Genomic DNA, 18,787 nt, shown 5'->3' with positions numbered 1-18,787 from the left:
ACGAATTAAGCGATTCCAGCGGAACAACTAGAACGTTTAAAAACGTCGAGCGATGCTTCGACGGGGCGCGCCGATGCTGCGCTCGTCGCGATCTATTCCGTACGTTACTAAACCGGTTCCTGTTTGCGAATCGTTCTCTGCGAAGGCGTCGCAGGAATCGGATCTCTCGGACGTGGCGAAGATTGAGGCGAATCTCGATCATCCGGTGGACCTTTTCAAAATCTGGCACGAAGAGGCACGAAGACACAACGGCCGAGCGCCAGACGCTTGTTGCTTGGCGACTGTCTCAAAGTTGGTGCACGATCGATCGACGCCCGCTGAACGAACAGCTGGCGAAACCTTTAAAGCGACGGTCTTTCTTTCAGAGACTGTCGGGTGTCCGCGAGGAACGTCGTTCTCCGGGAGTTCGACAACGACGGTTTCGTGATCGTTACGGATGGTCGTAGCAAGAAAGTCGACAATATAGTAAGTCTGTCCACTCGTGGCAAACGTTCGCGTTTTGGCGCGTTGTTCAAGCTTCGATCCGCGATTTTGAATGAAATTCCGAGCGTTCCCTATCGCTGACGGTTTTCCGATCGTTTCAGGAAAGCGTTCCTCGCGTCGCCATGTGTTATCTGTGGTGTTTCGTTAACGAGAAAGAACAGAAGATCGTTAAACAGGTGCGTAGAGCTGACGATCAGCATTGAGGGGTCGTTGATGAAGATGCTATCCTACCCGTGTACAGGTCAGAGTCGAAGGGATCATGAAAAGACTGGAGAGGGAAGATATCCAGCACATATACGACAGAGAGCCGTTGTATTGCAAAGTTCGGTCTCATTTGTGCCACCAAGGGCAGGAAGTGAACTGGGAGGAGATGAAGCAACGACACGACGAGATACTGGATTCGGTCCGCAAAAACGAGACGACTCTATCGATGCCGGATCATTTGTAGGTGTAATATACTCGGAACTGTCCGCGAAAGTAAAATCGATGGTGTATATTTAAATGGTTAAACCGTTTTTCAGCGTCGGCTACAAGTTGTTCCCAACGATGATGGAATTTTATTACGCGAGGGATCATTTGATAGGAGACAGAATCCTTTATCAAAAGGAAGAGGACTCGAATGGCTCTTGGAAGCACCATCGAATAGCCGCATAGCGCGTGAAGTCTCAACGCCGAAAGCGCGCGTCTTCCGTTACGAAATCACGTTGTTCAAAATCATCGATTCGAAATCCCTGTACCGCGTTATTCAGATGCGTCTCGTTCGCAATGTGATCTTTCTCTCTGTTCCCGTCGTTGTATGAAATAAACAAACAAACGAAATAGAATGTTTCGAACGCAGGCGTACGTTAAGTTTGAATTCAAATTTGAACCGCCGGAAAATGGTCGACGGAAAATGGCGCGCGCGACCGTTCCAACGTATAACAGCGAGCAAAGCGGACACCTATCGGCAGGAGGCGTTTCCATCAATGCGACGCTGAGACGTGCGCAAACGGGCTGCCGAGGCCCCTACTAAACCACTTCGAATATTCATCGCCTACAAAGCGTATGCTCGTGCCACTGTCGTTAGTACTGTTCACCGGGCCAAGAGCACGCTCCAATCGTACACAGATTGCCGGTACCCGTTGAAGAAATGCACGAGCACGCGGCCACTGTTCTCGATAACGCGAAAACGGCATTCCTTTTGCTAGAGGATGGCTCCGTTTTTCCGGGAAAACATTTCGGTGCGGAAAATCCGGTTGACGGTGAAGTAGGTGAGTCTAAATCGATGAACACGTGTTTCTCGTTTGGGGTATGCAACCGGTAGACAGATGCGCGTGCACGTACACGGGCATTTCCATGAGCGACGACGATTCAATTCTATTCCGCTCCGTTTTTCCGGGGCTTTCCGATCGCGTATCAGCCATTTCCCAATTCGGAGTCGCGCGGGAGTAAGAATTCGCGCGGTGTTCGCTGTTGTACACGTGCACGTGCTCCATCCGAATATCATCGATGTCGCTTCATCCGGACAGTACGCGATCGATACCGCCCACGTGGTTTCGAATTAGTTGACCGTCTATTAGAGTCCATTGGCGTCGCCCGTCGAACGAGTCAATTATGTCGAGTCGTGTCTTTATTAACTATGACCGCTCTGTATATTGACAGTTTTTCCTTCGTCTCCCACTACAGCGCGTATCGTTGTATACGTTGCTTATTTTTCTATCGGTGGCCGGCCTGGCTACGATCGCGCAACGCTGCCACAACGGAATCTTATAGAACCATCGTAATCAGTAACGTTTCATTCGTAAACAAACCGAGCACTGTTTGCTCCGCTCCGACTTGAACCTTTGCGTAACGCGTGGAGCAATGTTGACGTGTTACCTGTCGGCGTTCGATGATTTATCGATCTGCCACTTGATGGATTCAAGCGAAAGAGAGATTCGCGAGGTGTATGCGTGTTGGAGTATACGTGCAGTATACTGTCCTCTGCATTCGAGCTCGACGTTATCGCGACACGAGCCGTGGAACGAGTTTGGACCGACCCGTTCCACGGTGTGCAATGTTTCTCTTTTATTTAGGATAGATTAGCGAGCTACGGTGTAGCGTTTCAACGAGCGTAACTTACGCGCTGTTCGCACTGATGAATTTTTTCCAGTCTTTCAGACCGGTATGATGGGATACCCGGAGTCGCTCACAGATCCTTCCTACCACGCTCAAATCCTTGTGCTCACGTATCCACTGATCGGCAATTACGGCGTGTTCGGCAACGAGGTCGACGAGCATAAAATACCTTAGTAAGATTTCTCAGAACTCTCTCGCCTTTCGAGCGACTCAGACGATTTCGCGATGGAAGTACATCGCGCGATCGATAGGCTGATCAAAATTGAATCTGTTCCCCGCTCTTGCAGCTGGTTCGAGTCGCATCGGATATGGGTAACTGGTCTGGTGGTCGGCGAAATATGCGAAACTCCGAGTCACTGGCGGCAGACGAAAACGTTGTCCCAATGGATGAAGGAACAAAATGTGCCCGGCATATACGAAATCGATACCAGAGCCTTGACGAAAGTTATTCGCGAGAAGGGCACGATATTGGGTAGAATCGTTTTCGATCCGCCATCCACGAACCCAGCAACACCCCTGAATCCTCCTATAGCGGATCCCAACAAGAGGAATCTGGTGGCGGAAGTTGTTCAGGTTGTAGTATCCTGTAATTTCATGAAATCCCATGATGAAACGTTATCGTCGGCAGCCGCTAACGTTTGAAACGTAACATTTCAGCCCGAGAAGAAGACGTACAATCCGGACGGTCATCCTCGCGTGTGCGTGGTCGACTGCGGCCTCAAGTACAATCAAATAAGATGCCTGCTCGGACGAGGGGCTCGCGTCGACGTGGTACCGTGGAATTACGATTTGAGGAAAGTCGAGTACGACGGTTTGTTTTTGAGCAACGGGCCGGGCGATCCGAGCATGTGCGAAATCACGGTGAGAAATATTCGATCGGTCCTCCAGTCACGGACGGTGACGCCGATTTTCGGTATATGCCTGGGTCATCAGTTGCTCTGCATCGCCGCGGGTTGCGTTACGTATAAGATGAAGTATGTACTATCCACTTGTCGCCTCGCCGCGAGATATGTAGATCGTCGATTGGCGCGCGCGACGAGGCGCCGTTCCCCAATTTCCGACACTAAATCTGCCATACGTTCGTGTGTAGTTACGGGAACCGTGGTCATAATCAGCCCGTCACGCACCACGGAACCGGACGTTGTTACATGACTTCGCAAAATCATGGATACGCGGTAGACGCCGGCAAATTGCCGGACGGCTGGGAACCGCTCTTTACAAACGCTAATGATCAGAGCAACGAAGGAGTCTTGCATTCGACTTTGCCGTACTTCACGGTTCAATTCCATCCGGAGCACACTGCCGGCCCCGAAGATTTAGAATGCCTGTTCGACGTGTTTCTGGACGCTGTCAAAGACGAATCTTCGGGGAAACCGCGGGTACCTATCAGAGAGAGGTTGAAGAAGAAGTTAAGTCCCGATCCGTTTCGTCCGAATTTGTCGCGTCGTCCTAAGAAAGTGCTGATCTTGGGCTCAGGCGGACTGAGCATAGGTCAAGCGGGCGAATTCGATTACTCTGGATCCCAGGCGATCAAAGCGCTGCGGGAGGAATGCATACAAACGCTTCTAATCAACCCGAACATCGCGACCGTTCAGACGTCGAAAGGCATGGCGGACAAGGTGTACTTTCTCCCGATTATACCGCAATACGTGGAGGAGGTAAATAACATCGATCGTCCGCATCGACGAATATGTATACGCGTACATTTCATTTTTCAACTGCTCTATTTTCGCGCAGGTGATACGATCGGAGCGTCCCGATGGTGTGCTCTTGACGTTCGGCGGACAAACCGCGCTCAACTGTGGCGTCGAGCTCGAGAAGAGCGGAGTATTTGCCAAGTACAATGTCAAGATCCTGGGAACACCTATACAATCTATCATAGAAACAGAAGACAGGAAGATCTTCGCCGAGCGCATCGGTGAAATCGGCGAGAAAGTCGCGCCAAGCGCTGCGGTCTATTCGATTCAAGAGGTGAGGCTGTTCGGTCGTCGTTTGGCCAGTTTCTGATTAACCTTTTAGCTACTGTACGCCATTATCATAGCTTTCGTCTATATCATCTTTGTGAATGATACGCCACTATGATTGCACAATCCTTGTGTATAATAGTTGTGCACATTATAATCTAATCTAACATAATCGCACAGCGGAACATACTATCAGCCTCAAACTGCAGTGATATTACATTTATGATATGCAGACCGCAGCAAACCTTGCCGTACAGAAGTACAGCTTCGCGTTCCTCTGTAGGTGAAAGTTCAAGGAACGTTTCCAAATGTTTTCCACGTTTCCAGGCACTGGAAGCCGCCGAGAAACTCGGTTACCCGGTGATGGCTAGGGCAGCGTTCTCCCTCGGAGGTTTGGGATCCGGATTCGCGAATTCGAAGGAAGAGCTGAAGATACTGGCGCAACAGGCGTTCGCCCATTCGAACCAATTGATCATCGACAAGTCGTTGAAGGGTTGGAAAGAAGTCGAATACGAGGTGGTCCGCGACGCTTACGACAATTGCATCACGGTCTGCAACATGGAGAACGTCGATCCCCTCGGGATTCATACCGGGGAATCGATCGTGGTCGCCCCGAGTCAAACGTTGTCCAACAAGGAGTACAACATGCTCCGGACCACGGCGATCAACGTGATCAGGCATTTCGGCGTCGTCGGGGAGTGTAATATCCAGTACGCGCTGAACCCGAACTCCGAGGAGTACTATATCATAGAAGTGAACGCCAGACTGTCTCGAAGTTCGGCTCTAGCCAGCAAAGCGACCGGCTATCCGCTCGCTTACGTAGCAGCCAAGCTAGCCCTCGACATTCGGTTACCGGACATCCATAACTCCGTAACGGGGAAGACCACGGCATGCTTCGAGCCGAGTCTCGACTATTGCGTCGTGAAGATACCGCGATGGGATCTCGGGAAGTTTCATCGCGTCAGCACCAAGGTATGCCGCCCGGCTATCCGAGCTTTTTCCATTCGCAGCTGAAGAGGCGACGCGTTGATGCGCACGTTCCTTGATTTTAGATCGGTAGCTCGATGAAGAGTGTAGGAGAAGTAATGGCGATTGGTCGGAAATTCGAGGAAGCCTTCCAGAAAGCTTTAAGAATGGTCGACGAGAACATCAACGGGTTCGATCCTTACGTGAAGACTCCCAACGACGAGGAGCTGGAGAAACCGACGGACAAGAGGATGTTCGTCCTCGCCGCCTCCATAAAGGCTGGCTACACGATCGACAGGTTGTACGAGCTGACGAAGATCGACCGTTGGTTCCTCTACAAGATGAGGAACATCATCGACTATTATCTGGTATTGGAGAACGTGGATCACACGAAATTATCCCACGACGTTCTGCTGCGCGCGAAGCAGATCGGCTTCTCGGACAAACAGATCGCCGCGGTGGTGAAGAGCTCGGAGTTGGCGGTAAGAATCCAAAGGCAGGAGAGCAATATACGGCCGATGGTGAAGCAGATAGACACGGTGGCGGCCGAGTGGCCCGCCACCACGAATTATTTATACCTGACGTACAACGGGACCACGCACGACGTCGAGTTCTTCGGCGGTTACACGATGGTGATGGGTAAGTTACAGCTAGAACGAGTCTCGCCTTATTCGCCACGAATCGATCGACGGATTCGCGTGCTTGATTCTGTCCAGGTTCCGGTGTTTATCGAATCGGCAGCTCGGTGGAGTTCGATTGGTGTGCGGTGAGCTGCCTGCGCGAACTACGGAATCTAGGGAAGAAAACGATCATGGTCAACTATAATCCGGAAACCGTCAGCACCGACTACGACATGAGCGACAGACTGTACTTCGAGGAGATATCCTTCGAAGTCGTGATGGACATTTACGACCACGAGAATCCGGAAGGCATTATTCTATCCATGGGCGGGCAGCTGCCGAATAACATCGCTATGGATCTGCATAGGCAGCAAGCGAGGATTCTCGGTACCTCGCCCGAGTCTGTGGACGGCGCTGAGAATCGGTTCAAGTTCTCTCGCATGCTGGATGGTATCGGTATATCGCAACCTAGGTAAACAAACGATGCTCTAGTCGCACGTCGTTACTCTCGTTGCGTAGTTAAACGCGAGTCTCGTCCAGGTGGAAAGAACTGACCAATTTGAAGTCGGCCATCGAGTTCTGCGAGGAGGTCGGTTATCCGTGCTTGGTGCGACCCTCGTACGTTCTGAGCGGAGCTGCGATGAACGTGGCGCACTCGAATCAGGACCTCGAGTCGTATTTAAAGAGCGCGAGCGAGGTGAACAAGGAGCATCCGGTGGTTATTTCGAAGTTCATCCTCGAGGCGAAGGAAATAGACGTGGACGCGGTCGCCTATGACGGAGTTATCCTTTGCATGGCCGTGTCGGAGCACGTGGAGAACGCCGGTGTCCATTCCGGAGACGCTACATTGGTCACTCCGCCGCAGGACATCAACGCTCAGACGTTGGCGAAGATTAAGACAATCTCGAGAGCGATTGCGGCGTCGCTCTGTGTCACGGGTCCCTTCAACATGCAACTGATCGCCAAGGTACAGTGCAGTTCTCACGGTAGCTCCATCGATTGTCGAACTAAAAATGCATAGGTAAGGAAGCTCTTCCACTCACGATGTTCCGGCCATCTCGACTTTCGACGCATGGTTATTATTGGCGCGCGATGCGCGATGGCGCTTCATCGCATTCAGTCTCGCTTTCGTCCTTTGTTACTGCCGCGCGCCAATAATGACCGTCCAAGAAAGCCGGGGCGGTCCGAGCATCATGAGTGGAAGAGTCCCCTTGCCCCTGTCGACTTTTAACTTTGCAGTAAATGGCGAGAACGTGTATAATAAATCCCAACGTAATAATTAATCCCAAGTTGTTCGACGAATGACGAACCATTTTTAATATAAAATAATCATATTTATATAATGTATAGCTAACGATTACGTAATCGTTGGATTAGAATTCACTTACGTCTGATCTAAGGTAGCTTTGCTGCAAATATTGTCTATAACATTTTACGGACGCCTATAGACGATGATAACAATCAAAACCAAATTTTTCAAAGCGCCTTTAAGCGCCAACAATAACCAAGTTAACCCCTTGCCCTACAATATCGTGTCAGACTCGCGGTAAAGATTCCAAACAGAATTTAACAAACATAAATATTATTCAATCTGTTTGAAGGCAAATTGCATATTATTCCGCTGTTGTCAATGATTGTACCTTAGAGCACACGTTGACATAGAATAGAAATGGATATTTCTCTTAGTTTCGATTAATCATTAATAACAAAGTAGTTAGATCGATCACAATTGAGAAAGGGATCATAGGTCAAGGGGTTAAACGGTTTTACTCGTGTTTACATCCGGACAGGACAACGAGTTGAAAGTGATCGAGTGCAACGTCCGAGCCTCCAGATCGTTCCCTTTCGTTTCGAAAACCTTGGACCACGATTTCGTGGCTATGGCCACTCGACTGATCGTCGGAGAGTCCGTCGATCCTGTGGACGTTCTCGCCGGATGCGGCAAAGTCGGCGTTAAAGTGCCGCAGTTCTCATTCTCGAGACTCGCAGGTATGATACGATATTTATAATACAATTGATTGGTAGGTTACATTTATATACATATTATATAACAGGCGCTGACGTGATGTTGGGTGTCGAGATGGTTTCTACCGGTGAAGTGGCTTGTTTCGGTGACAATCGGTTCGAAGCTTATCTCAAGGGAATGATGAGCACTGGCTTTCACATACCGCAGAAAGGAATCTTACTCTCTATCGGAAGTTTCAAGGTACAATCGTCTTATCGTCTAACTACGTACAACGTTCAACTATACAATCCACTGAACTCGTGCGTCGGTTTTCAGCATAAAATGGAATTACTGCCATCTATTCGCTCCCTCCGTAAGATGGGATACAAATTGTACGCGAGCATGGGAACCGCAGATTTTTACACCGAGCATGGAGTCGAGGTAAGTGAAGAAAGAATTGTTGCGTAATCATGCGCACTCTTACAATGGTAAATTGTATTCAAATACTTGTATTTCGGGTTACAAGCAGATGTCAATGTTTAAATTACTTTAATTATTTCTTTCGAATGGATGCGTTCTACTAGTCCACGGGATAGCGAAACGCTTTCAGTCTTTTCCAAGTATAAATAACGTTAAACGGTAATAAATTACTGCGTTAACTTGCTCCTAATGTTCATATTTATTTTAGCGACGAAGGAACAGTTCGTTCCTTCTCGCGCTGATAAGGACAGTTCCTTATATAAATGTAGAATCATTCGTCTCAGAGTCGCTCGATTCTACAAACTTGACAACCTGGCCAGACCTATCTTTCGCTTTCTTCACCGGTAAAACCTGAGGCGACGTAGTACTGGTCGAAGCCTGCTCTACCGAATCTTCTTTCTCTGTTCCGTGCACCATCACTTTCGTGGTGTTCCGTTGGTCGGCGGTACTTTGATCCGACCGTTTCGATTGCACGTCCTCCGTACCCGACAACGTTTCATTGCTCTGCGCAGACCTAGACGTCTCCACAGACGTTCTCCTAAAACGATTTCTCAACGGTGCTGCGAACATCGCCGATTCCGGATTTCTCTTCGGTGTTTCGGGCGCGTCGCTTTGAGAGCGTGTGCCAAGGTTCTTCTTTCGGAGAACTTTGATCTTGTCGCGATAACTTCTAGCGTCGTCCTTGTACGCTTGGTGTTCGAAGAGGATGATGGACAAACGATCGGCGTGATCGAGGTAGAGTGTTTTTTGTCGACCAGCTCCGTACTGATTGCATCGCTCGGCTATTCTAATGAAGTGTCGTATGAAGAAGTCTAGTAGAACGCATAATCTCGTATCCTCCAACTCGGCACAGCGTATCTGAAAATTGTGATGACGGTCACTCGCCAGACTATCGTAGATAAGATTAAACTAGAGACGACAAGCGAGCGCGTGCACGTCCGTGAGGAAGGATTAGCTTGATGCTCGGCATTAGTACCGATGAAAGGAAAAGCACAATATAGGGAATGTAAACGAATCGTGTATACTTCTAACGAATCTTACCGAGATTTCGACGATAGAATCCGTAGGGTTGCGTCGACAGATCAGCGTTTTATTGTTGACCACCCGAGCGGTGTGTTTCATTTCTTGTTTCTTGGCGTTGTCCCAGAACGAAGTTCTATGATATTTCTCGTCCTGCCTAGCAGCGTCTTGATTCGATTGCGGCATCGACTTAGGGACTTGCGTTCTAAGCGCTGGATTGATCAGAGCCAGCGTGTCCTCCGTTAATATTTGCACCAGCATCTCGAAATCTAATCGCGGGAAGAAGTTATCGCCGTATCGAATGTTCTGCAGTGCGTAGATGACGTACATCACCGGGTTCTCGATGATACGTTTCAGTTGTTTCTGTGTGTAGAGCAGGTGGCCGTTCTGGGCCCACTGAAACAGATTCCTGCCTCTGACGAAGTAATCCCTGAGCGTCGGCTCGTTTAGGCTCGTGCTGTAGTAAAGGGAATTGAGCAATGTCATCAAACAATCGCCCATTCTGGTGCCAGGCCACTTGGACGGTCTATCGTTTTCCTCTATCAACCAGAAAAGCTTGTGCTTGATCTGACCGGTCGTCAGGCCATACAGGCTGTCCGAGATCGGTCTCATAAAAGTCTTGTGCAGCATCAGCGCGACCAAATAGACCTGCGTTTGAGTCCAGGTCATACAAGTTTCGAGGTACCGTTCCGCGGCCGGGAAGATCAGCTGCCACTCGATGTCCTTGCTAGGGTTCTTATTGTCTCTCGACATGAATCCCTCCGGGACCACGTAACATCCGGAGGTTTTGATCTTCTCGATGTCATCGTAGTCGGGCCATGTGCTCCGCGGTCGGTCCAGCCATTCCTGAGCGCACTCAGGCCACTGCAACCAAAAGGCCGGCACGATCTCGTACTGCACGACCCGGCTGTGCGTGGAAGTTTTCGAGAAGAAAACTCTGTCGCAGTGGATCACGCATCCCATGGATTTCAATTCCTGCACGGATTCCCGATCGAGGCCTAGGCAGGCGGCCAATCGTTGCCGAAACATCTTCTTGAAGTGCGCCATGAACATGGTGCTGCTGATGTAACTCACATCGTAATTGTGACGATTCAGAACCTGCTTGATCCTCCGTTGTCTGCTGTTCAACAAAGGTTTCTTCTCATCCTGCGGATCGTAAATTTTCCCGTCCGCCGTGTACGTGACTCGCTTGAAGCAACGACTCGGCAACTTGCCGGTCATTATACAATTTTCCTCTATCCCCTCGTCGGTCGAACTTCGTTCGAGCCTGGAATTTTGGGTGGGATTGTAACTACTATCGCTGTCCATCGCATAATTATCGGACCGATAACCGGAGCTTATGCTACTGGAATGACTCTGATTGGCGGACCCTAGCGTCTTCACTCGCGGCGAGTGTTTCTCGTACCGGCGACGGTCTCCTTTCACCGGTTCTTCCCTGAACGATGATTTTTTATTAAGGTTCCGTTGCTTCTCGTGGGAGGAGGAGGCGTTCTCGTAATCGGTCTCGGCGACGTTTCGCAAGTTACGATTCGAGTTACTGAGCGCTCGCCTCTCCTCGTACAGGATTTCATCCTCTGCGAGCAGGTTAGGCAACGACCTGCTGGACCCGTTCATGGATCCGTTTATGGACGCTATCGGTGTCCTTTGTCGCGATCGTTGGGCTATCATCAGGTCGTTGCGCGGCTTCACACAGTACACGCTGTCGCCGTCACTGTAGAATTCGTCGTCGTCCTCCGCGATCGACGACAGATCATCTTCCTTTGAACCGTTCGTCGACAGTCCGGATTCTTCGACAAGCTGCAGCTGAATGTACCCTGTCGGAAGAAACGAGATTTCGTTGAAAGTACCAACGAGAGGGACGTTTCGGTTCGTAGGGTTCCACTTATCTTCTCTTACCTTCGTGCTCCGTGGTTTGCAGCAGCATATTGTACATGATCGAATCGTTCATGCTGCTGTAGTGCGGCAGCAAGTTGTCTTCTGTGATGTCGACGTTGTCGTGGACCGTGTAAATTCGTACCGGCAGCAGTGGCTCGGTGATAGGACGAAACGTCTGCCTCGTCGACGTGAATCCGACGTTCCTCGCGACGCATTCTTGGAGAACGTCCGGTAGGAGAACATGCTTCTGCGGTGGCATGCGTTTGTTCAGCTCCACCTCGAGCGTCGACACTAAAGTCCCCTTCACCGCTTCGATTTCCCTGGAAACCGATCTCGATCAACGTCATCTTCTCCTCGATCGCGGCGCGGCGGTATCGCTCTGTCGATTGTCGGAAGCAAAGCGCGAATCTATGTTATTAGTTCGAATTGTCGCGTCGATCGAGAAACAAAATTATTTTTTCCGGCTTATTACAACTACAAGCGAAGATTAGATTACGATTAATTGGATCGCGATGCGTATCGGCGAATCGACTGGACACGGAACACTGAAATGTTACTGTCGGAGAGATCGAGAACGGATACGCGTGAGGAATACGTGGAAACGTGACTCTCGCGGTGCCGCGACGTTATCGATTTCTCAAAAACGTTCATCTTACTCGTAATTCTTGAAGAACTGGACGCATAGCATTAGATTGTTCAGCACGAAGCCCTCCGGGTCCCTCTGAATCGTTTTCCTAAGCAGAAGCAGCTCTATGTCCTCGTAGTCACTGTCGTGTGACGCTTGCGTGTGCTTTTTCTCTCGCAACCCCTTCTTGCCCTTCGACCCGGAACTTCCCATTGCACGTCCTCCGTTTCACCAAAAACAGTTGTATTCACGTAACTCGCCCGCGTGGCGGTGTCCCGTCGAGAAAGACAGTCAAATTCGTTGATTCAATCCCCTCGAGGAGAATCGAACGTCCGCGAACATGGTTCGCGCAGCACTAAACGACGCGTACTCGACGTTCATCCACGAAACAGTAATCCAGTTTCAGGGTACCGCGGCTGATAAAAGCCCGCTACGTATCTGATGATCGAGCTAGGAGGCAGAACGGTTTTAATCGGTACTTCGATATCGGCTATCGACAAATAAACCGCGCACGAAAAATTCTTCTGTTAACTGCTCGATTATGCTACAGCGCGATTGAGGCATAGCCCGCGCGATAACGATTTCGAGAGCCTGGTCACCGACGAGGATGACAACAATGCCCGCTTATCGAAAGCTTTTCATCGGGCGAAATGAAAATTAACTCGGGGATCGTAATCGTTCTCGCATTCCGTGTACGACTTTTTCCATTCGCGATCCTCTTCTTAACGCGTCCGTTAATGGCGTTAACGGAAAATCGTCGAATAAATCAAACGGAACGTGTTCTTAATTGATGGTACATCAATCAATTTATTCTACGTTCCTGTGATTCTTCCAACGGTACCTCGCCTTATCTAGTCATACATAGTTCGATTGATTATAAAGCGATACGCGGGTGATCGTTATCGACTGTTTTGTATAGAAACTATACAGCTATGAACGTAGCGGCGATAAGCGACTCTCTAAACGATAACGCGACCTAATCGGCCGGCAACAAATAATATGTGCTTCGAAATAGGAGAACGAGCCCCGTAAGAACCAGCTTCGAAAGAAAAATCTATTTAATTGCAGGTTGAACCGGTGCAATGGACCTTCGAAGATATCACCGTGAACGAAGATTCCAGTCCGAGCGAGCTCCGGCATCTAGCCGATTTCCTCTCGAAGAAGCAGTTCGATCTTATAATCAATTTACCGATACGGAACGGGGGTGTACGTCGCGTTTCCAATTTCATGACGCACGGATATCGTATGAGGAGGTTGGCCATCGATTATTCGGTTCCCCTGATCACGGATGTGAAATGCGCGAAATTGCTGGTCGAGGTGAGTATGGGACACGGGGGCAAAGTTTACTGCGGTTCGATACGTGTTCGCCGAATGTTCTCAAACGATTGGAATTCGCCGCGTTACGTTATGCTTCTTACTCAGGCTTATCATCGACACGAATTTTATCTTGTAATGTCGATTATTAATGCGTCGAGAATTCCATCGAAGCGTTTTTAACCCTAACGATCGCGTGCCAACGTGATCCCCACTTGATTCGATCGACGGACCACTTCGAATTAACCGCTGTATCGGAGAAACCGTCGAGCGGTGCGTTTTCACATGCGATGCAACGATGCGTGCACCATTGTTGGATAACCGACGATAACGCATTCGTTTCGAACGCGCGGAAATCAAGAGATACTGTACTAAATAGAGGCTGTTACGCAGGCCATGAGAATGCTGAACGGACACGCACCTCGCATGACAACGCACACAGACTGCGTGTCTTCGCGGACGATGATTAAACTCCCTGGTTTTATCGACGTCCACGTGCATACGCGCGATCCTGGCGCGATTTACAAAGAGGATTTCGCTTCGTGCACCGCCGCTGCGCTCGCCGGAGGCATCACGATGATTTTCGCGATGCCCAACACGAATCCGGCGGTCGTCGATCATCAGTCCTTCGCGTTGGCCAAGGAGGTAAACAGGCTCGCGACGCTTCGTTTGCCAACCGTTCGACTTGAAATGCTGTCTCTCGACTTTTCAGCGAGCCCAGAGCAACGCTAGATGCGACTACGCGATCTTCGTCGGCGCGTCCTCCGAGAATTGTAACATAGCGTCCGAATTGGCACCTCTGGCGGCTGGATTGAAAATGTATCTGAACGAAACGTTTACGACACTCCGATTGACTGATCTCTCCATGTGGATCAAGGTGCGTATCTATTCCGAACCCCTTACGGACAAACATCGACACTTCGGCGAGATCGAGTTCTCGTGTTTGGAAGACTAAGTCGCAAACGAATGATGGAATCACTCAGACAGCAACGGATCACCGTGTAGTTTCCTTGTTTTCTATTGTTTAAGCAACCGATATATAATTTAGCTTCATCTGCTGAAGGTTTTGTATGTTTCACAGAGTTTTTCCATTACCATTCCGTAAATTAACTAAGAATTAACTACCAGATTCATCCATCCGAGTGGGACGAACCTTTTCCAACTTTTCGACGATACTGTACAGTCCTCGAGCAGTCCTCGAGTCAACAGTTTCTGTAGTTCCCGGAGTGTAACAACTCCGCGACCGCGAATACTTGCTTGCCTGATAACGCTGTATTGTTATAACGCATTACGTAAAAGCGTAAGGGAACTTATCGCGTAATCACGTTAACTTGAGTGATGCTGTAGCATCGATTTGTTTCCAGCATTTCCAAAGCTGGCCGAAGAAATACCCTCTCTGCGTGCACGCCGAGGGTCAAACGACAGCCGCGATTCTCCTGTTGGCCGGTTTGCATAATCGACCCATCCACGTGTGCCATGTAGCTCGGAAGGAAGAGATTCAAATAATTCGCGCCGCTAAGGACAAGGTGCGTGATTCATCCTGAGATGAACGAAATCCAGAGCGACGCACTCGATTCCCAAGGCGAAATTCGTTTATTTCAGGGTATGGCTGTCACTTGCGAGGTGTGTCCTCACCACTTGTTCCTCTGCGAGGATGACTTGGAGCGCATTGGTCATGGCCGAGGCCAAGTGAGACCGATTCTAGGAACCAAAGAGGATCAACAGGCATTGTGGGAGAATTTGGACGTGATCGATTGCTTCGCGACTGATCACGGTAAGCTAATCGCCATAAAATACCAAATGCGCGTCAAACCTCGGTTCGTTGAACGGGAATTTCAATGTTCAAGCACCGCACACCGTACAAGAGAAGTCCAGCGAGAAACCACCACCAGGATTTCCCGGCCTCGAGACCATGCTTCCGCTGTTGCTCACCGCCGTTCACGAGGGAAAATTAACGATGGAGGTACAGAGAATCATCGTACACGTCATTCGGCCGTATTTTTCTCTCCGAACCGGAAACGATCGATGATTTGTACAATCAATCGACGGTTGAAACGTATCTTCTTCGGTATGATTCATTGAGACATTGTCTTCGATATCGCTCCGCCGCGACGAGATAAATAGTGTTGGAGTGTGATGACAGTTAAAAGATTCTGATTAAACCTTCCGAGAACGATGATTCCTCCTTCCATCCCTTCTCCGGCGTCTGTGCGAATCGTTGATGATTTCCTCTGATTTTTAGGATGTGGTGAACAAACTCTACAAGAATCCGAAAAGGATCTTCAATATACCGGATCAGCCGCACACCTACATCGAAGTCGACCTCGAGGATGAGTGGGTCATCCCGGACGCAATGCCCTTCAGCAAATCGAAGTGGACACCGTTCGCCGGGATGAAGGTTCGCGGTTCGGTTTACAGGGTAGTTCTAAGAGGGGAAGTCGCCTACGTCGAGGGACAGGTCCTGGTGAATCCAGGTTTCGGGCAGGACATAAGAGAGGTTCAAGCGAAGATGAAGCATCAAAGTCTGTCGATCGCGCCGATCATCGACGTAACCAGTCGGCCGAGCTCGGCGCAGGACGGTCTGTTGTCTCCGAATTATGACATATTCCATTACGATACATCGGAAGAGGAGCAAAATGGTAACCGACTGTTCGGACGGCGCGAAACCGGAAGGTACGAAGTCGAATGGTCTCTCATGATTTTCAGAGTATCTGTCGCAATCGACGTTGCCCAAGTCGAACGTTCACTTCGCCACCGAAGTGGATTCCCGGGAACACCCGCGAACATCGTCGATACAACGGACCGTTTCGCCGCTCCCGATAAGCAGCGCGATGAAGTACAAGAGCGACAGCAACCCGAACGTGTTCGTGGCACCGCCGGTCCTCCCCGTCCACACCAGCCACAGCTTGAACGGGCACAACGTGCTGTCCGTGGATATATTCAACAAGGAGATCTTGAAGGATCTGTTCAACGTCGCGGAGGGACATCGCAACGCGATCAGAAAGGAGCGACCGTTGAATCACATACTACGAGTAAGAAAGACACCTTGTTCTCCCGGACGATGTTCGTTCGACGGTTCCCTTCGACGAATGATCTCGCGTTTTCCGTGAACAGGGGAAGCTGATGGCCTTGATCTTTTATGAAGCTAGCACGAGAACGTCTTGCAGTTTCGCGGCGGCAATGCAACGTCTGGGCGGACGGGTGATATACATGGACGGATCCACGTCGTCTGTCAAGAAAGGGGAGACTCTGGAAGGTATTTGAGCTCAGGCGATAGACGAATTCTTTCCCCGATCGGTAAGAGATCCGTTGACCGATCACCCGTGTGTTTCAGATTCGGTGGCGGTGATGGCTGGATACGCTGACGTTATAGTTCTCCGACATCCCGAACCGGGCGCTGTATCGGTGAGCGATCGGCTTTTTCATTTCTCTGGCGCGCGATACGAATGAAACACTCTCATCGTTCCTCGATATTTGTTCAGAGGGCCGCGCAGCACTGTAGGAAGCCGATGTTGAACGCCGGCGACGGAGTCGGTGAACATCCCACGCAGGCGTTGCTCGACATCTTCACCATTCGGGACGAAATCGGCACGGTGAACGGGCTCACGATCACAATGGTGGGCGATCTGAAGCACGGCAGAACGGTGCACTCCCTCGCAAGGTCAGTTTCTTCCTCGATCGTCAGAGTCCGGTCGATCCGTAACTCTGCTCGCCTCGCATCCTTGACTCACCTTATCTTTATGCTATCTGCGCGCGGCGATCGCTGTTTCTGGAACGCACGCGGCGCGATGCAGGTTGTTGACTCTGTACAATGTGGAGCTGCGTTACGTGTGCCCACCTGGCCTTGGCATGCCTGACCACGTGGTGAAGTACGTGTCCGACCGCGGGATCCCTCAGGAAAAGTTCTCCACCCTGGAGGACGCTCTTCCCGACACCGACGTCCTTTACATGACTCGCATTCAGAAGGAACGTTTCGCCACGCAGGAGGAATATCGACAGGTAAACGCTACTTCTGTTCGATACCAATGTCACTCTATTCGAAGAATCGAACGGTTGACCGATAGCACGCGAGGAGAATCGTTTAGGGCCTATGCACGCGAGCGACGCGATATCGCGGCGGTGACGTTGGCCATTTTCGTATATGTACCATATATACAAAGTAAATGTCACGTTACATAATGTACGCCATTAAAACGTTGAATGCCGCGCGATTGCATAGAGGAAACTACATAAAATGGAAAGAATATAATATTTAATCGTTTGATCGAATTGCATTATTATTGCACGTTGATTTAGTTGAATGTCACCGCGTTTGGTAGCATTATTTGTAATATAGAAATGTGTTCAATTCATCATCGTATACTTGAGTGAACTGGCAACTCGATTTGGGTGGAGGTCACCGGTGGCCCCCATGGCATTCAACGTGTTAAAAAGGAAAGGAATACTTCTATCCTTGTCGCGATTCGTTGGCGTTTTGTCAATCGCGACAAGGATGACAATCAGAAGTATTTCTCTTTTTAACTGTGTGTATTGTGTAAGATGAAATTTGTTCTGTGTACGTGATACCTGTACGATTTTTGAAAAACAGAGGCGTAAAGTTCTTTCATCCTTCTTTCGTGAGGTAGAAGTTTCGTTTCTCTGTTGTTACAAAACAATCGCAACGGCAGCGCAGCTAGATCGCGTCACTCGTGTGCATAGCTTCTTAAGGAAAAGAACAGTGACATCCGATTACCGGGATTTTAAGATAAAACGAGTTGCGAGCCACTCGATTCGAGCGAATCGTTTCTATCGTAATGTGAAATGTTTCGGGTTTTTCAGGTTTGTGGGCATTTCGTGGTAACGCCGCAGATAATGTCTCGCGCGAAAAGAAAAATGATCGTTATGCATCCGTTGCCACGCGTGTTCGAGATCAGTCCGGATTTCGACAAGGATCCACGAGCCGCTTACTTTCGGCAAGCCGAAAACGGTGTCTACGTGAGAATGGCTCTGTTGGAGATGGTCCTCAGACGTCCGTGATACGTCCAAGGTTAACCCACAATGTTTCAGGAGTAACTGCGAGAAGATGGACAAATATTTTATCATGTTCCCAATTGGTACGTGGTTCGAGTGGAATAGATTTTGTACTCGAGCGAAAGAAGCAACGAAACGGAACACGAACATTCTCCGATTGAAATCCTGTTTTCTACGAGCGACCTTACGATCACACTTGAAATTTATATTTCTGAACGCCCGAATCGTTTCTACGGAACATTCCTCGCGTGACGATGCATTTAGACCAAACCTTTGTCCCCGCTTGATAAGGGTGGACGACATTCGGGTACCTTTAATCCTCTGAACACAAATGAAAATAAAGAAACGATCGATGTGCCAAATAATAAAATATCTTATTTTCAGGCAA

The 18,787-nt window shown here is 49.5% G+C and overlaps 4 protein-coding genes across 8 annotated transcripts in view; 3 read left to right on the top strand and 1 right to left on the bottom strand.

Annotated features, from left to right (window-relative positions):
* The window catches only part of LOC116428457 (atrial natriuretic peptide-converting enzyme), a 13,773-nt gene extending 13,615 nt beyond the window's left edge, over window positions 1-158 (top strand). For all 5 annotated transcript variants that reach the window (XM_031980117.2, XM_031980121.2, XM_031980119.2 and 2 more), the window contains one exon: window positions 11-158. The gene's annotated coding sequence lies outside the window, so the exon portion shown is untranslated. The remainder of the gene's footprint in view (window positions 1-10) is intronic.
* LOC116428447 (pyridoxine/pyridoxamine 5'-phosphate oxidase) lies at window positions 53-1,137 on the top strand. Its single transcript, XM_031980105.1, has 5 exons — window positions 53-291; window positions 366-465; window positions 585-659; window positions 725-927; window positions 1,005-1,137. Exons 1-5 carry the CDS (start codon window positions 53-55, stop codon window positions 1,135-1,137), a joined length of 750 nt encoding a protein of 249 aa, XP_031835965.1.
* Window positions 1,133-18,787, top strand: rudimentary (carbamoyl-phosphate synthetase 2, aspartate transcarbamylase, and dihydroorotase rudimentary). Its single transcript, XM_031980113.2, has 26 exons — window positions 1,133-1,733; window positions 2,615-2,753; window positions 2,868-3,153; window positions 3,238-3,554; window positions 3,671-4,238; window positions 4,318-4,551; window positions 4,872-5,516; window positions 5,597-6,149; window positions 6,227-6,602; window positions 6,671-7,097; window positions 7,921-8,119; window positions 8,185-8,336; window positions 8,412-8,516; window positions 13,144-13,392; window positions 13,783-14,034; window positions 14,102-14,266; window positions 14,754-14,915; window positions 14,992-15,163; window positions 15,237-15,352; window positions 15,632-16,028; window positions 16,096-16,421; window positions 16,504-16,645; window positions 16,724-16,794; window positions 16,872-17,050; window positions 17,184-17,388; window positions 18,208-18,787. The coding sequence occupies exons 1-26, from the start codon at window positions 1,613-1,615 to the stop codon at window positions 18,403-18,405; spliced, it is 6,756 nt and encodes a 2,251-aa protein (XP_031835973.1). The 5' UTR covers window positions 1,133-1,612; the 3' UTR covers window positions 18,406-18,787.
* Window positions 8,330-12,530, bottom strand: LOC116428455 (uncharacterized). The gene is made up of 4 exons (XM_031980116.2): window positions 12,107-12,530; window positions 11,472-11,770; window positions 9,597-11,389; window positions 8,330-9,413 (listed from the first exon to the last, which is right to left on the bottom strand). The coding sequence occupies exons 1-4, from the start codon at window positions 12,286-12,288 to the stop codon at window positions 8,811-8,813; spliced, it is 2,877 nt and encodes a 958-aa protein (XP_031835976.1). The 5' UTR covers window positions 12,289-12,530; the 3' UTR covers window positions 8,330-8,810.

The sequence above is a fragment of the Nomia melanderi genome, chromosome 1 (assembly GCF_051020985.1).
Source record: "Nomia melanderi isolate GNS246 chromosome 1, iyNomMela1, whole genome shotgun sequence".
NCBI lineage: Eukaryota > Metazoa > Arthropoda > Insecta > Hymenoptera > Halictidae > Nomia > Nomia melanderi.
The sequence above is the reverse complement of the archived record's forward strand: the minus strand, read 5'-3'. Positions and strand labels throughout refer to the sequence as shown.

Excerpts from the sequence above, each read along its gene's own strand:
- LOC116428447 (XM_031980105.1), top strand. The coding sequence starts at position 53 with ATGCTTCGACGGGGCGCGCCGATGCTGCGCTCGTCGCGATCTATTCCG. Across the intron at positions 466-584 it reads GCAAGAAAGTCGACAATATA|GAAAGCGTTCCTCGCGTCGC; the intron begins GTAAGTCTGTCC and ends CGATCGTTTCAG. Across the intron at positions 928-1,004 it reads CTATCGATGCCGGATCATTT|CGTCGGCTACAAGTTGTTCC; the intron begins GTAGGTGTAATA and ends ACCGTTTTTCAG.
- rudimentary (XM_031980113.2), top strand. The coding sequence starts at position 1,613 with ATGCACGAGCACGCGGCCACTGTTCTCGATAACGCGAAAACGGCATTC. Across the intron at positions 4,552-4,871 it reads CGGTCTATTCGATTCAAGAG|GCACTGGAAGCCGCCGAGAA; the intron begins GTGAGGCTGTTC and ends CCACGTTTCCAG. Across the intron at positions 8,517-13,143 it reads ACACCGAGCATGGAGTCGAG|GTTGAACCGGTGCAATGGAC; the intron begins GTAAGTGAAGAA and ends ATTTAATTGCAG.
- LOC116428455 (XM_031980116.2), bottom strand. The coding sequence starts at position 12,288 with ATGGGAAGTTCCGGGTCGAAGGGCAAGAAGGGGTTGCGAGAGAAAAAG. Across the intron at positions 11,771-12,106 it reads CAGTTCTTCAAGAATTACGA|GGAAATCGAAGCGGTGAAGG; the intron begins GTAAGATGAACG and ends ATCGGTTTCCAG. Across the intron at positions 9,414-9,596 it reads ATTCTATCGTCGAAATCTCG|ATACGCTGTGCCGAGTTGGA; the intron begins GTAAGATTCGTT and ends CACAATTTTCAG.